The 16656-nt window shown below is 55.2% G+C and overlaps 5 protein-coding genes across 5 annotated transcripts; 2 read left to right on the top strand and 3 right to left on the bottom strand.

Moving 5' to 3' along the window:
• Positions 1-379: 379 nt before the first annotated feature.
• On the bottom strand, positions 380-1747 carry J7T55_008841 (phd-finger domain-containing protein; the record flags this gene model as incomplete). Its single annotated transcript, XM_053139199.1, has 1 exon — positions 380-1747. The coding sequence occupies one exon, from the start codon at positions 1745-1747 to the stop codon at positions 380-382; it is 1368 nt and encodes a 455-aa protein (XP_052998113.1).
• A 1530-nt stretch (positions 1748-3277) lies between these two features.
• On the top strand, positions 3278-4771 carry J7T55_008842 (histone deacetylase phd1; the record flags this gene model as incomplete). Its single annotated transcript, XM_053139200.1, has 1 exon — positions 3278-4771. The coding sequence occupies one exon, from the start codon at positions 3278-3280 to the stop codon at positions 4769-4771; it is 1494 nt and encodes a 497-aa protein (XP_052998114.1).
• Positions 4772-5241: 470 nt separating this feature from the next.
• J7T55_008843 (major facilitator superfamily transporter) lies at positions 5242-7069 on the bottom strand (the record flags this gene model as incomplete). The annotated part of the gene is made up of 3 exons (XM_053139201.1): positions 5242-5828; positions 5903-6790; positions 6871-7069. The coding sequence occupies 3 exons, from the start codon at positions 7067-7069 to the stop codon at positions 5242-5244; spliced, it is 1674 nt and encodes a 557-aa protein (XP_052998115.1).
• Positions 7070-10858: 3789 nt separating this feature from the next.
• On the top strand, positions 10859-14710 carry J7T55_008844 (uncharacterized protein; the record flags this gene model as incomplete). Its single annotated transcript, XM_053139203.1, has 3 exons — positions 10859-13377; positions 13431-14119; positions 14184-14710. 3 exons carry the CDS (start codon positions 10859-10861, stop codon positions 14708-14710), a joined length of 3735 nt encoding a protein of 1244 aa, XP_052998116.1.
• Positions 14711-15666: 956 nt separating this feature from the next.
• On the bottom strand, positions 15667-16206 carry J7T55_008845 (uncharacterized protein; the record flags this gene model as incomplete). Its single annotated transcript, XM_053139204.1, has 1 exon — positions 15667-16206. One exon carries the CDS (start codon positions 16204-16206, stop codon positions 15667-15669), a length of 540 nt encoding a protein of 179 aa, XP_052998117.1.
• Between the last annotated feature and the right edge of the window lie 450 nt (positions 16207-16656).

Consider the following 16656-nt stretch of genomic DNA (forward strand, 5'->3'; position numbering starts at 1 on the left):
AGTTTTCTGTTGCCCAGCATTATCATTAAATAGTACAAAAGAGCTCCTAATTCAAGAAAGTTAAATAGCTTTGTTTCCCTTGGCAATTGAATTGGTGCACGCGTGACATGAAATCAGGCCGAGTGACCTGGCACCTATGTTCACATTCACAATTGAGTACGTACACAGCATTCACACGAAAGTGAAGCAACCGTTTTCGGCGAAGCTTATTCTATGTTTGAGAACGTATGGGTATCTTGGTTGGGCATTTTGACTGCCGCACATTGGTCATTTCAACCGGGAAAAGTCCCTCTTAGCGGAAGAGGAACAGCATATTGTACCATGGCGTAAACCCGCCCCAGAGGCCGAGTCGAGTTTGAGTGACGTGACCTGCTTTGCTTCACTTTCCCTTCTTCTTCATCGCCTCCGAACACACAGGGCAGAACCATGTGCCGCCCTGTTGTGGCTCGCTCTTGAGCCCCACGCAGGACCAGTGGAACCACTCGTAGGGGCAGTCGTCGTTGTCGCAGGCGATCATGTCCCCAAAGCTGACCTTCTGGCAGAGACAATACTTCCTATCGTCGCTGCCCTCGTCATCGTCCATGTAGATATCTTCGTCTTCGCGTTTCGTCCGCGGTGCGTGACCCATGCCTTCGCCTCGGGTCCCTGTACCAGCATCGTTCCGCGCTGGTGTCCCGCGCCCCCCTGTCCGCGCGTCGGACTCGTCCCCGCTGGCCGCGCTGTCGGCGTCGGAGAGCTCGCTGTCTGCCGTCGAGGAGGGCGAATTCTTGGCTGTTTTCCTCACGCGCTGCAGGCCAGATTTGGGACCACCTGCCGGTGTGCCCTTCTTGCTGCTGCGGCCTATTCCCCCTGATGGCGTGCCCTTGCGGCCCGGAATGACGCCTCCCTTGAGCATGGTTCGCGGTCCGGCGCTGCCTGCCCTTTGTACGCCTGTGGCTGTATGTCCCTTTGGAGTGCCTGGTCCGAGTGACGAGTGCCGCGCCAGACCGCTTGACGGATTCGGAAGGCCACCCAGGCCACTGTTAATGCGAGGCCCCCTCTGAAGGGGTCCGCCGTTTGGGCCGGCTGAGCCTTCGCGTGCGCCGCGCTTCATGATCATGGTTGCTGCTGGGGAGGTGGGTGCGGACGAGGATACATGTTGCGAAGTCTGAACAGTTCGAACTGAGGAGTTGGTATTCTTAGGCGCAGTGGAAGTGACCGGGTTGGCGAGAGGGCTGAGGGCAGCGGTGACGGGATTCGTCGATGAAGTGGTGATGGAACGCGCAGATGGGGCCGAGTTGTTGGCGGCGGATGGTCGGAGGACGGAAGGGAGGGTATCGGGATCTGTGAACCCGGGCTCATTGCGGTCGTAGAGTGTTTTGATTTGCGAGTCGAGCCATTTGAGATGCCTATCCATTGTTATTTGGAGTCGTTGTGTCATTTTGATCTTCTCGCTCTGCAGCTCCTCTGCCTTCTTGTAGTTCTCGCGGATGGCAGGCCGGTAATCCTTCTCCTCCTTGGGGTTAGGCTCAGCGCTGCCATTGGCCTTGATCCATTTCTGGATCTTTGAGTCCTTGTCGTCAATGATGCGGAGGCACTTGGCTATCTCGAGATCCTTGGCGGCAATCTCATCCTGGATGAACTTGATCTCCTCGGGCAAGTTGGACACGCGGTTTGCCCATTCGTCGAGGATGAGGGCGGGGTCGAGGGCTTCGTTTGCAGGCATATTGCCCTTGACGAAGTCAATGGAGAGGTCGTCTCTAGGCATGATGTCAACCGATGTCGTGTTTGTAGTCACTGATGGCTGTCCTATATCTGTAGGTGCAGTATGTTCATGACATGGCGCCGCGATGGGGCCTCAAGGCGGAGACGCGACAAAAGGGCAGGACGCGCGAGGGCGGGGGCGGGGGGCAGACAGAAATGTGAGAGAGAGATGATGATGACTCGAACGACAGCAGGCCAGGTGAAGTAGGAAGTAGGCTGTGGGAAAGGTGAAGGTGAGGGGGGGAATAAAGTGAGGGATGACAGATGACTAGTCTTGGTAGGGCGACAACATATTAGATGGCTGGAGACTGGGACGGAAGGTCCAGCTCACCTCGGATGGGTTTGACGACCAGGTCGAGAGGAGATGGTAGAAGGAGCGAGGGCGGCCACGATATAACGGAAGAGAAATATAAGCGGTGATGGAGCTGGATCTGGTGGATGGTGAAATTTTTATGGAGAATGGTCGGTCAGTGAGAGATCTGGAAGGCCCCTTGCACGTGCACGTTGCCCAGTCCGAGGATCTACTGTGAGGTGGGAGGCAAGGCAAGTAAGGACTAGGCTGGCTGGCTGGCTGGCTGGCCGACTGGACTGGCGGACGGGGCGGCGCGGCGGGAACGGTACGGTACGGTACGGTGCAGAGCTGTGCAGAGCGGCGATATAGTCGTTGAAAAGGGTGAGGCGAAATCCAGTTTCCAAGGTAGGCACTGCGTCAGGTATGGAGTGGAGTAGAGGACGGTTGATGATGCATGACACGATATGAAGTGGCATGGGATAGCATGGAATGGGTAGGGCGCCTGCCCGCCTGCCCGCCTGCCCGCCGCCTCGTGTCTGCTGTGTCAGCCGAGTCTTGGGAGGTGCAGGCAGGCCAAGGCAGGCCAGGCCAGGGCAGAAAAGACCAGAGCGAGACCAGCAAAGCAAAGCTCTCAACTTCAGCCTTCCGAGACAGTCGGCATGCTAGGCATGGTATCGAGGTATCGAGGTATCGAGGTACTGCTGTTGCTGTCATCACCGCCCCCGACTCACAAGTCGTCGGTACTTGCTGCAGGTGCAGGTCTGTCTAGTGCTAATGCTCGGCCGTTCAGCTAACTCGATAGGGAACCCATGTGTCTGCAAAACCACCCCCCCCCCCAGCCGCCCACGATTCAAGATCCACACCAAGACATCTGCAGGGCCACGCTCATGATCGGCTTCAAACTTGTCCCTTTCCCATATTCCTGTTCTGAAATGTGTCACACACTCACTCGCTTGCTGACTGGCTCTACCATCCAATTTACGCTGCGACTGCTCTCGAGGAACTTGAAGACGACGATAACGAGCTACCGCCACTAAACTAACTCTTGGGCCTTGCGCGATCCCTCCCACCACCGAATATTCTACCTGCTACCTCTACCTCTTCTGTACCTCACACTCACGCTCACCTCACTTGAAGTTGAGGCCCAGGTGATCCTCGACTACGAAACCGACGCCTTTATCTTCTGGGAATCACAGACGCATCGTATTGGCCTCATCACTCTCACTCATCAGTTCCGGCCCGATGGATGGGAATCCATACGTATGGCGTCCTCCGCGGACAAACTACCTGCCGCACAAGCAGACCGACGACCTGGACGAGCGGATAGTACAGGAGTATGTTCCACTAGGCGCCGCGACAGACGCCGACAACGCCCTCTTCTTCAGCAAGTGCAAGCGCGCTGCCGAGAAGTACAACATCACCAGGCCCAAGGGCCACAAGGTCTCGTTCCACGTGAACCCCGAGATGGAGAAGCACCACTTCGGCCAGACACATCCCATGAAACCATGGCGCTTGACCTTGGCTAAGAGCCTCATCATGTCCTATGGCATGAATTTCGCCATGGACAACTACGTCTCCAGGACCGCCACTTACGAAGAGCTCAACTCATTCCACTCTTCAGACTACCTTGACTTTCTCGCCACCGTCGCCCCGGAGCCCATACCCAAGGATATTGAGAACCCGGGCACAGAACTCAAGTTCAACCTGGGTGGCTCAGATTGCCCTCTGTTCGAAGGCTTGTACGACTACTGCTCAATGTCCGCTGGCAGCTCACTAGACGCCGCTCGGAAAATATGCTCCGGGCAGTCGGACATCGCCATCGCGTGGGGTGGCGGTCTTCATCATGCCAAGAAGACCGAGGCATCGGGGTTCTGTTATATCAACGATATTGTCATTGCAATACTGCAGCTCCTAAGATGCTTTCCCCGGGTCCTTTACATCGACATCGATGTGCATCACGGCGACGGCGTCGAAGAGGCATTTTTGTCCACCGACCGGGTCATGACTGTCTCCTTTCACAAGTACGACCCAACCAACTTCTTCCCCGGGACTGGTGCCCTCACAGACAATGGCCCACAGAGCGAGCACAACCCCGGCGCTCACCATGCTCTCAACGTCCCCCTCCAGGATGGCGTCACCGACGAGCAATATGGTGCCCTCTTCAGGCAGGTCATCGGCGAAGTCATAGCAAAGTTCCGCCCGTCCGCCATCGCCCTGCAATGCGGCGCCGACTCCCTCGCCGGCGACCGGCTCGGCAAGTTCAACCTGCAGGTCCAGGGCCACGGCCAGTGCGTCGAGTTCTGCAAGCAGCAGAACATCCCCATGATCCTGTTCGGCGGCGGCGGCTACACGCCGCGCAACGTGGCGCGTGCCTGGACGCACGAGACCAGCATCGCCATCGACGCGTCGAGCAAGATCGACTCCACCCTGCCGCTGCACGCCCCCTGGCGCGAGCACTTCCGCCAGGACACGCTGTTCCCCACGCTCGAGCAGATCCTCGAAGTTCCTAAGCCGAATAAGAACTCGCCCAAGCGCCTCGAGGAGATCAAGATGCACATCAGCGAGCAGCTGCGCTTCGTCAACGCCGCCCCCAGCGTGCAGATGAGCACGATCCCGCCCGACCTGGGCTTCATCAGGGACGACGTTGAGGCCAGGATCAAGGAGGAGACCGAGGAGAAGGATGACGAGCTACGCAGGTTAAGGGAGGAGGGCGTGGGTGTGATGATGGAATTTTAAGTGGATGGACGTCTGCCTGTGCAGTGGTGCTCTTTCGAAAAGAAAAGTTGTCTGGGAGCTGTTGAGTCTCCCAGGATGTGTATAACTACCAAGAAACCATGACTTGATCCAGCCTTCTCCCCCAGATGTGTGATCTCTCTGTCAAAGTGCGTAGTAGGACCACCACCGAGAATTAGCGTCCACTTTGGTAAATATATGGCATCGCAGGGTTGTCGCGTACTTGCCAGCCTCTCGTACTATGAAATGAATTGCAATGGCTTCAAACAAGGGATCTGCCCCGCGAATTCCCGAGGCGGTCACATCACGCATTCTGCTTGAGGTTGGACATTCATCCTTTTGCGATTGACTAAATCAGGTCTTTATTTTGATTTTACTTTTTGCATCAATTTCAGAAGGCTTAAGCACTGCTGCAACACGCTCAACGGTATCTTTCATGTTCCCAAGTCAAGCAAAAGCATTTCGCTGGTAGTTCAATTGTATGTCCCAACCGCCCTTTCTGCTTCCATCTCAAGCATCTTTCTCTTCAAGCCCCTTACCTGGTAGCCCACGTACACGACCATGCTAACTCCCACGACCAGTCCCAGTGACAAGAGCATGAGATTGACGGGTATTGGGTCCCCTTCAAACGTCGAGTGGAGCAGATAATCCAGGCCAGACTGCGAGAAGTTGAACAAACCCGACAAGCAGATGATTGTCCCGTAGACGGTGCCGAAGGTCTTGAACCCGAAGACCTTGGCGCTGTAGTCTGACACGGCGGTGTAGTAGAAGGGCCTGTAGAGGACGAAGAGTATGATGTTGGTGTAGGCGGCCCACATCTCGGGGATGATCCCGAACACACCGATGGCGGTGGTCACGGCTACTAGCCAGAACAGAACTACGACGGTGGAGAAGTGATCGAGAAGCAGGCCTATGAAGGGAATTGATAATATCCCGCCAATCGGCAGCGCCAGGTCGAAAAAGTTGTTGATTTGAACAGCCCGATCGTGCGAGTGCAGGAGGGCTTCGTATTGTGGCCGGATTGTGGCCACGAAGTAGTTGATTCTTGTCATTTGGATCACTGTAAGGATAGTCAGCGATGAAAGTTTTGACCAAGTTGAGTTCAAAGTTAGATAGGAAATTTGCAGTGCTAACCTGTAAACAGACATATGAGGATGAACCAAGGAGATCTGATCTGCTGCCATGCGGTGTAAGCATGCATGACGCCCCACACGCCGGATATATCATTTTTCTTCTCCTCTTTTTGCTGCTGCTTGTCCGCCCTCACGGAGCCAAGCAGATCCTCAAGGTCCGCGGCGATGTTCTCTCTGTGTTCCCTCCTTTCCTGCTCCAGCAGCGCCGTGTTCTCGTCCATCTGGTCTTCACGCTGAGGCAGGGGCTCGTCGACCTGCTCGATCATCTCACCAATTGTCTTGTATGAATGTTTTGGTAGCAGAACGAACTGCAACAGAGCAATGATGACTGGCACCACGAGGTATGCCAGGAAGAATTTGTCGTGGCCGAAAGATCCACCAGTTTTCTCGAAGATAATACGGTACACCAGGAACAATGCGCTGGACGCATCAAAAGCACCAGTTAAGAGGGCTAGGATGAGCCCTGAATGTTTCGGGAACGCATTTGAAAGCTGAAAAGATGAAATATACGTGAACGGGCCACCAAGGGCCAGGAAAAGATATCCAAAAAGAAGGCCATCAAAAGGCAGGCTTCTCTCGAAGGCCATCAAGAGGGCGCCGGCCGTCAAGAACAAGGAGCCGAATAGACCACACACACGGGGTCCAAAGTGATCCAGGATAGTGCCGATCGGAAGAGCAGCAACGTTTGTAGAGACGGCGGCCACAGTGAACATCAGGTTCAGGCGGATCTCGACGCAGGTGTCGACGTCATCGAGGCTTGCGCTGGAGTCATCGGCGCCGCAGACATCCTGATAGGCGCCCTCCTTTTTCAGGACGGGCTTGAGTGCTGCATATCCAAACACGATTCCTGCTGCGAAGAGGCAGTATATAACTGTTGCAAACACTTGCACTGTGTGTGTGGGAAATATGCGAGATCAGCGGCTGGTTGGTCCCTGCGCGGAATTGGGGAAGGGTGGCATTCTGACTTACAAACTCTCTTCCACTTTGGGACTTCAAATGCACCCACAGACTCCAGGTAGCCGGGCTTACTCGTGGGAGGATCCCATGACTCTGGTAAGGGGTTGAAACTCAAGCGTCTGTCGCGGCTGCTGGGCGAGGGAGATCTCCGCTGCCCCTCGAATGTGAAATGGGCGAAGGACTCGAGCGAGGATACGCGGTTCAGGGACATCTTGCAGCCAGCCCTGCCTGAAGCTGCGTCTATTGAGGAAATAGAAATGGGACTAAGATGCAATAGATGTCGCGAAAGACTTAACGGCAAGAAATTGAAAGAGGAAAATGTCTAGCTAAGTACATCTATATATATGTATACATGGACTTTAACCCCGTCTCATGCGGCTGCTAAAGAAAAAGTGCAGGTGACCGTCCACGACAATGTCCGATTCCCATACTGACGAAAGTCACGTAATAGGTGGGGTCCTAGTTGTAACCTAGGCCAATTTTAGCCTGCATTGATTGGACAATTGACCCCATGACTGCCTCTTGTAAGTCGGTGCAGAAGAGGGACCAGTACCGACTGCAGACATTCTCCTCCTTCTCCAACTTCGTGGTCCCCCACGGTCCGACACTGAAGAGCAGACTTCTTGGTGTCCGGTTCGACAAGACACCAGACAGATAGATTACTCGGACCACGCAATTCTTTTCATAATGAAACTATGAATAACGACCACTTTGGAGTGCGTCCGACCTGCAGAGAGAATGTCCAAATCGCTCTCCTCACCTAGACCTCGGAGATCCCGGACTCGGCGCAGGCAACAGACAACTCACTTGTCATTTGCACCGTTTGCCACCTGCTGCGAGGAATTTGAGATGCAACGTCTGAAAATCCAAGGTCCACATGGGCAGCTGGAAAAATCTGCTTGCTGCAAATGCAACCTTTCCCTTCCGGCCTCTCAGTTGCGTGTCAAAGTTTGGTCCAGCCTAGCGGCCGTCCTCGCTCACCTTATCGGCCGCTGAGCGTAGAAATTTTTATCCCCCGAATGCCAGGATTCGACACGGCGGCGACCTCCGTTGCCCAAAGGCTCCCGCACTAGCAGCAGTGAAAACTCTCTCACGTTCTCGACGTTTCAATAGTGCCGGGTCGCACTCTAGTAGGAGGGTGGTTCCCTCAGGCATTCCAGCAATGCGAGCGAAGACGGTGCCTTTGCTCTGGCTCTCCGGCGTGGCCCGGGCGGAGCTCGGCCAGAGAGCGGGCGGTCGGGGCATAAATGCCATCCCCTGCGACTTGGAATACCAAGCTCTGAATGTGGTCTCATCGCACCCGCGGGGTTGCAGGACTTTTCCAGGAGGATAGAGGCGGGGCCCAGACCGGCCCACCTGCATCCAGGCACTGACCGCGGAATCTTATATATAATCTGCAAGAGATAATCCTCAGCAGGTCGTCCCGGACGAGGATATCTACTGCACGCTTGTACTTGTCAAATTAAGAGTACACGCTCACCTTGGGCATTGGGAAGCGTGCTCGCGTCACAGAGAGGCCCCCCCGTCAGAGACCCATACTTAACGTACTGATCAACCGGACCGTTCCGCAGCCCACAAAGAACCTAGCCCATTGTTAGTTCTATTACGCATCGCCCACAGATGGCCACACCTTCTTCAAACACCAAAACTATGACTATTACCAGCGGCATGGTCGAGCTACCAGTACTCATGGTTGTCAGTATGCTGCTGTAGGCTCGGGTGCTATCGGCCGAGTGTCGCCTTGCCTCCGACTGGCTGCAGAGGCCAATACATGTTCATGCAGTTGCTGCAGTACAACGATGACTGCTCAGTCAAATGCAATCTTGCTTTTCAAAGCTGGGATGCTACTATGTATATGCCACTCGTTGGAGAATTTTTTTTTTGCACAACTGGAGCAAGTCCTGAACACTGACATCCCAGTCCGACATAACTTTACTTCCGACGAGAACGGTCACTGCCGCAGTCCCGCAAGACACGGCCTGAACAGGACACCGAGGCATGGCGTTAACTGAATGTCAAGGTATTCCGGTTAATCTAGGCTTTGCCTCATAAACGCATCGGTCGGAAAACAGCCACCTACACCAAATTAAGCCTGTCCCAAAGCTCCTGGGCTGTCCCGACTTTTCAGGCTTTTATGGGTTGCTCACCTCCTATTCTTCCTCTCAGAGTTCGACCGGGCTCAACAGTGGTGCAAACTTATCACAACCTCACCAAGTCTTCAGGCACTTAATGATAGAGGCTAGCGACACCTTGATATGAGTACATTTTCTTCAACACATGTTGGTGGACGGTCGCCTTGCTGGCTTTTCATCAGCGCAATGAGGACCGTGCAGTGGCCCTCTGGAAGCTGATGATCTGTCTCTGTGTAAGAATTGAGGCCCACAAGGAGGCTGCGTCAACATTTATCCACCCCAGGTCGGGCCGCTTGCTGTCCCGGCCTGAGCCACGCGGGCCTGAAAGTACCCGGTGATGAAAAGCAGTTGCATTACATAGTGGGCCGAGAATGCAGGGCCCTCTGGGCCCCCAAGGCCCCGGCCTGGGCCACAATGCCTGTGACTGCGATTGGAAGTGGTATTCGGCACGAGAGCCATTTCACTATCAGATCGTCCTTGGACAAATAACTCAGCCGCTGAATGTGATGGCATGTGCCATCAATTTCAGGCCGGGTGCCTCACCACGACTGCTGTCAACCCTTCAGCGAAATGCTAAAAGCGGACACTGAAATATGGGCGGTGTTATTCGACGATGCGAGCAGGGGTAAAGCTCTCGGGAAGCGGTGATGTTCTAGTTGAGGATGGCCCAAGCTCCATTCGTGGTACATTACGTGTATATGGGTTGTGGAGTCTCTCGATGCTGTTAGGCCTTTGGGCTTCAGCAGCAGGGATACAGCCAGTACCAAGGAATTGGCGGCGGCTAAATTTCTACAGTATTCGTGCCCTTCTCGCACCTAGCGAACAAAAACTGCATGCACAACCTGGATCTTTAAGAGCATGAATATGGGAGCAGTCGGCTGTGTCAGTTAAAAGGCGACAGCCTCTCGGCACTGCGGCTCACGAGGTGAGGTTCACAGCTGGCAGGTGGCAGGGTTGCGCGGGCGCTTGCAAGAAATGACCATCAGAAGCTCCGCAGGCTGTTATTTGCTACACCATGTGGTTCTAAGCGCCCGGGGCCCGGCACCAATCATCAAGCTGGCCCGCGATGTTTCTTGGCGGGGCCCAATCGAAGCAGCTCCTCTCCCAAAGAGGGGACGGGGAGGGGGAAGAGAGAGAGAGGAGGCCATGGCCAGCCCCTCCAACTCCACTCCACCCAGCACCCAGCAGCTGCTTGCGCTCCACGAGTCCTGGTCACAGTCCTGGTCACAGTCCCAGTTGTCGACCCTCACCCTCGCTGATCGAGCCTGTCAAGGTGAGCCAGATGCCGCCGCCGCAGTCCTGCAGTGCTGCTTCCTCCCGCCCACAGCACAAGCACACACAGCGTACCCAGCATAATCCAGCATACTCCAGCATAGCCCCATAACTGCAGCAAACCTTGCCCTGTTCCTGGGCTCGCCTGCATGCGCGGGCACTCGTCTCGACAGTCTGACTGGTCCTGTTCACACTCCGGTATTTGATCATGGCGTTTCACCCCTGACATCTTGCCTCCCACGTCTGCTTGCTTATTGAACATCCTCTCGTGTGTCTGAAACTCTGCTCTCTCCACGAGCACCAACTCGAATCTCCTCTCCTCACGTACTGACTGACCAGCCCAGCTTTTCTCCGAGGGTCGGCCTGATATGCGGCCTCAGTAGTCACTGCGCCCCCACCAACCAGCCCTACCATCGACAGGTGGCGACGCCGTACAGAGAGAGATACGCAGAATTCACTGCCAGCCCAGCTTCGAAGACGGTCGCGACACTACCCTCCTGCGTGGCGCATCGTACCTTGGTGACGTGCTCCAAAGCTGTGTCCTTGCGCAAGCTCCTCCAAGCTTCTGCCGGGTGGAATCTCGCCCGCAGCCCAACATGTCTGACCGAGGTCGCGGCATCCCGGAGGAGGAGCTCTTCATGAGCCGCCCAGCCCGGGAAGACGGCGACAGCCCTACCATCGAACCCCTGAGAATCTTCAAACCTCAGAGTCCCAGGCCGGCCGCGGATAAGCCGACCGATCGCTTCAAATATCCTTACCCTGTTCCGACCTCCTCGGCGGCCTCCTCCTCCAAGCCAGCTTTCCCACTGCCGCCAGGCGCATCCAGCTCTGCTGCGCCTTTGCCCTACCCAGAAGATTTCGAAGACCGATTCACCTCTCAGCCTTCCCGTCCAACGTATACCTCGGACAGTCGCAAGTCTTCGGCTGCGTCAGGCAGGGTGTACGGCTCGGGAGGGTCCTCCAGCCCTGCGCCAGGGAGCTACAACGATATTTCGCCCCGCCTCAACCTCAGTCCTGTTAGCGATAGCCGTCCCGGGCTCGCAGAGAGAAGAGGTACTGCTCCTAAGCCTATCACGAGCCCTACGAGTCCTGGTGGTGACAAGGACGAGCTCTTCGCGAAGCCTATAAAGAACCAGCAGAAGGCATCCTCAACGTGGCAGAGCAAGCCGTACTACCCAGCACCGCCCGAGAGCACCAACTCTTCCGGCTCAGGTTCCAGCTCTCATACCGCAAATGCACATGCTCAGTACCAGGACTCGAATCAGTTGGCCATGCCGTACGATGGGATGAACCGCTTCCCGTCTACTGCCTCGAATTCCACCACCAAGGCCAGCAGGGGCTCACCTCCCCCACCTGAAACCCCCATCGTTGAGCCAGGGAATATACCGGGCGGCGGTATCGAAGCCCGGTATGCGGCCGCCGGCATATCTGGCACCGCGACTCTGAACGCACTGCAGGCGCAGCAGGCGCAGAGCGCAGCAGCTTCGCAGCGTCTGGCTCAGTATGGCGGCCATCAGCCACAGCAGCCACAGCCCACGCGACCCTGGACTCCTACTGATCACCAAAATACACACGATGCCCCTACAGTATACCAAGGGTCTGCTCCTGTGGGCAGTCCACCACAGGCCGCTCACCCTGCCCAGCCTCGTCCGGGTGCCTCAGGCGACGGGCCTGCACTTCAAGTGAGCGTCTTGGAGCAGGACTTCCAGCGCATGCAAGCATCAACGCCACCCCCTGCGTACACCAGTCTAAACTCTGGTGGGTCATCTGGCTATCCGGCGGAGAAGCAGAGGCCTGCAGCTGGAAGACAAAGCAGTTCGAGCTCTGCTACTGCTCCTCAGCAGTCCGCTGCCGCAGCTTCTACCCCAGCTCCAAGCGCTTCTGCAGGCCCGAGCGACGGGAAGAGGCCGACCATCTCAACCACGTCTGTCGCTGCTGCCGGGCTAGCTTCTCCCGTGACAGCGCCGCACAATGCGAACCATCCAGCTTTCGCGAACGACCCAAGACCGGCAAGCATCCAGAATGGGCAACCCGCCTTGCAGCACACACCGTCAATACTCACTCAGGCGCAGTCGCCTCCTCCGCTGCCAGAGGGTTGGATTGCGCACTTGGATCAAAACTCGGGTCAGTACTACTATATCCATCTCGCCACACAGGCGACGCAATGGGAGTTTCCTAAAGGACCAAACCCGCTATCGCACGACGTTGCCCCCTTATCGCCTGTCGGCTCAACGTACGGTAATCCCATGGCGTCTCCGTTCTTGGGCGGCAAGCAGTCTATGGCCTCGCCTGGGCTGTACCCTCCGTCCACTCCGGGATATGCAGAGAGTATAATGAGTGTCGCAACGGCGACACCATCAGCAGCAGGCTTCTCAGGACCACCGCCCAGCGCTGGTGTGGATATGTACAAGATTGCCCCGACCAACGGTGTTTACTTCGGGCCATATCTGCGCTACACGAACATGGACGTTGAAAAGGGACTCTGGCTTGGCAGTATCATGATCGTCACAGACGCACCTCAGCCTCCTACGATCCACTTGCATTTAAGCGTGGACCTGTCCCCAAACCCACGGCAGCTGACACCACAGTCCATATATACACACCAACGTTGGACTTTTTACAAGTACGAAATTGAGGTGCAGATGGGTGAGGGCGCCTCTGAGCGATGGACATATGCGATCACATCACACCTGGGGTGTACAAGATACGAGTTCGTCGTTGCTGGCCGGCATGAAAATGGCTGGCGGTTCATTGCGCACTCGGGAAACGACTTCGCTGTAAGCACATCGCAAAATGAGCGAGCCAAGCTTGGTGGCGCAGGTCTTATGTGGAAGGATGTGTTGCAGAAGAACGTCGAATGTGGCGGCTTCCATGTCCAGCTTGGGCTGGGAGACCAGATCTACGGAGATCGTTTATGGAAAGAGGTCCCTCTGCTCAAGCAGTGGCTTTCCATGCAAGGCAGGGAAAACCGCAAGAATGCGCAGTGGACTGCGCGGCACGAGGAAGATGTTTCCCATGCCTACTTCCACTATTATACCAGCCACTTTGACCAGCCTTTCCTGCGTGAAGCGTTTGCGCAAATTCCTCATATCCTGCAGATTGATGACCACGACATGTAAGTCTGAGCCTCCCCGTGATCGGGCGCGTGCAAACTCTAACTTGACACAGCTTCGATGGCTTCGGCTCGTATCCAGCCTACATGCAACAATCGGCCATATTCAAGAACATTGGTCGGATAGCCATTGAGATGTACCTGCTCTTCCAGCACCATACGACTATCGAAATCTTGCGCAATGTCAACCATGACCTGGATCTGTTCACAATTACAGGTACGGGATGGCATTTTGTGAAGTATCTTGGCCCATCCGTTGTCGTGGTAGGACCGGACCTGCGGTCGGAGAGAAACCAGAACCGCGTCCTAGCCGGCCCTACATACCAGGGAATATTCCCCAAGGTTGCTATGCTACCACCCTCCGTGCAACATTGCGTTTGGATGCTGTCAGTTCCGGTCGTTTACCCGCGTCTCGATACGGTGGAGACACTGGCAAACACGTTCGCTACTGGCAAGAAGGCAGTCAACTCAACGTACAACCTTCTTGGCAAAGCAACATCGTCGGTCGCAGGCATCATTGGCGGCAAGGAGGTCGTCTCTCAGGGATTTACGCAAGTGAAGAAGGCGGTCGGCAAGACTGGGCTAATGGGTAATGTTTTGAACCAATTCGGTGATTTCGAACTGGCCGATGAGCTCAGGGACCTTTGGACGCATGAGTCAAAGGATCTCGAGAGAACATACTTCATAAGAACGCTGCAAGGGATCTCACAGCAGAAGGGTATTCGGATGACTTTCTTGTCCGGAGGTAAGTTCTCTCCCACCAAAGAATTCCCCATTCACACAAGACTTTAATACTCACACTCACCCAGACGTCAACTCGGCCGGCGCAGGCCTGGTGCATGACCCGTCGCACCCATCAGACCACAAGACGATGTACCAGATCATCACGTCGCCAATCGTGGCGTCGCCGTCGAGCAACTACATCCTCAAGATGCTACACAACAACAAATTGCTGTACGTGCCGGCCAACGGGCACAAGTCGACGCACGAGGTGTCAGACACCAAGGAGGACATGATGGAGATCTTCCACACGGACGCGTCCGGGGCGGCGCGCGAGCTCAAGAAGCTCATCGGCCGGCGCAACTACGCCGCGTGCGTCGTGTACGACCCGGACACGCTCAACAACGGAGCCGGTGGCGTCGGCGGCGCCGGTGGCGCCAGCAACTACGCGCACAGCATCGCCGGCAGCGGCGGCAGCGGGGGCGGCTCCGGCTCGTCGGCCGGCCTGAGCAAGCTCAGCCTCGCCGTCGACTTTGTCGTGCAGGGCGACGGGCAGTTCACCACGCCGACAAAGTACGGCCCCGTCATCGTGCCGCACCTGGAGTTTGGGCACTGAGAGGTGTGATGGCCCGACTTTCTGATTTGAAAGTATGGGTTCTTTTTCGTGTTGTCGTTTTGATCCGCCTGTGGCAATGAGCTCTACAATGACAGACTAGCAACATGACGCGAGCGAGACGGGCCCTTGGAGTTTTGGAAATGGCTGGTCGTTTGACAGACAATATGTCTCCTTTTATTTTCTTCTTTTTTTCGGTCTTCATTGTTACTGTTTTTGTCATCTTTTAAAACACATATTCCCCCTCGCAGCCAGGCGGTAGACGACCTGTCCCTGATGAAATTGTTCTGCATTTTGGCTAGCATATAAATACACTTTTGATGTGAGATGATACAAGTTTCGATACCAAAGGCGGGTTTGATGTTTACCAAGGCCAAGATTTCCCTTTGATCTGCACTGCCCGCCACTAGGGCATTTTTAGATTTTTGAGTTCGAGCTGCTTAGCTCTGTGTTAGCTGATTCAGCACGCGGCACGTTAGCACCAAAGCTTCAATCTACCTCGGGCCTCGATCAAGTCACAGAAACATTGGCATGAAAACGGATTTGTGGAAACGAATTTGGAGCAGGATATCCAATTAAGATTATCTACAGTCTCATACTCCAAAAAAAAAAAAAAATCGTAGCAGCATCGCCAATCAAAAGTGGCAGGCCCATCCAAACAATGAAATTCCAACGCTTGACGACGCCCCATGTGTGCGCCTTGCTTGTCATGATCCATGCATCATCTGCCTCGCCGACGACGTCGCCGAGGAGAAAAGTCCCCAAATGGGGAGATACTCTGCCGCTTCCACAGTCAAAGACTAGGAACCGACGAGATAGAAAATGAAGGGAAGGTAGGGGGTATCCAATAAAAGGTGTAGTGGTTCCAGCCCTGTCGAGCAAAAAATTGGAACAAAAGCAGAAGCCTGGCCGAGACCAAACAAACAAACAGGCTCCAGGCTGCCGAGGTATCCTTCTCATCAGGGTCCCCCACAGTCGTCCATCCTCCTGCGCAGGAAGAATTCCATGGCGACCTCCCGGCCCTTCTTGTTGATAGCCTCGCAGAGGTAGTTCTGCAGGCCGTCGATGTCCTTGGGCGAGCAGAAGGTCGGCGCGTTGCGCCAGCTGCCCAGCCCGGACTTCAGCTTCTGGAAGTCCTCCCAGGAGCGGTTGATGGTGCAGGCCCTGTTGTGTTCGTAGCAAAGGACGATCTCATACAAAACAGTTGAGGGGTTCTCTTTGCTAAGGCGAATTGCGCGGATCCAGACTGCCTTGGGAAGGTGGCGAGTTGCGTTGTATGTGTGGTGGCATTTTCGCGAGTGGAACTGGGGCTTGAGAGGACTGGGAACAACATGTTGGTGTTGTTGTTGTTGGTGGTGATGCTTTTGTTGTTGTTGTGGTTGTTGTTGACGAGTAGTGTTGTCTGTAGTAGGGCGTGCCGATGTCTTCTTAGAGACGGGAGGCATCTGCCTAGAGCGACGCTCATCAGGCTGAGGTTGGTGCCAGATTTGAATATGCATCTTGACGGTGGCTTCCAGAGTAAATAGGTAGTTTGGTTCGATTACTGTTTGGCTTTGAGAGTGGCTGAAGAAGAGAAGAAGATAGCAGCAAGGAGGAAGGTCAGGCTGAGGCAGGATATAATAAGGAATGACATGCAAACAGGTCGACTGTTTTACTCAGAGACTTCAAGGGAGAAACACCGAAGGAGACAACTTGTCTGAAGGTGGGCTGATATATGAGAGGATGCGGCTCTGTGAACTCAGAGCCTCATGTGACAACGTAAGATGGGGTTGGTATTTATCCATCTGGGCAGATCGACAACAGCCGCAACGGCATAACGCTGTCATCCAACAGTTCATTTGTCTGTGGCAGGCCCCACAAGGCTGTTTGGACCAGATTCTTGGAGAGGGGCCAAGAGGAGCGAAGCGAGGGAAGCGAGAGACGCGAGAGCCCCAGCAAGCAGAAGCAGC

This window comes from Diaporthe amygdali (genome assembly GCF_026229845.1).
Source record: "Diaporthe amygdali strain CAA958 chromosome Unknown NODE_4_length_2575358_cov_65_588622, whole genome shotgun sequence".
Lineage (NCBI taxonomy): Eukaryota > Fungi > Ascomycota > Sordariomycetes > Diaporthales > Diaporthaceae > Diaporthe > Diaporthe amygdali.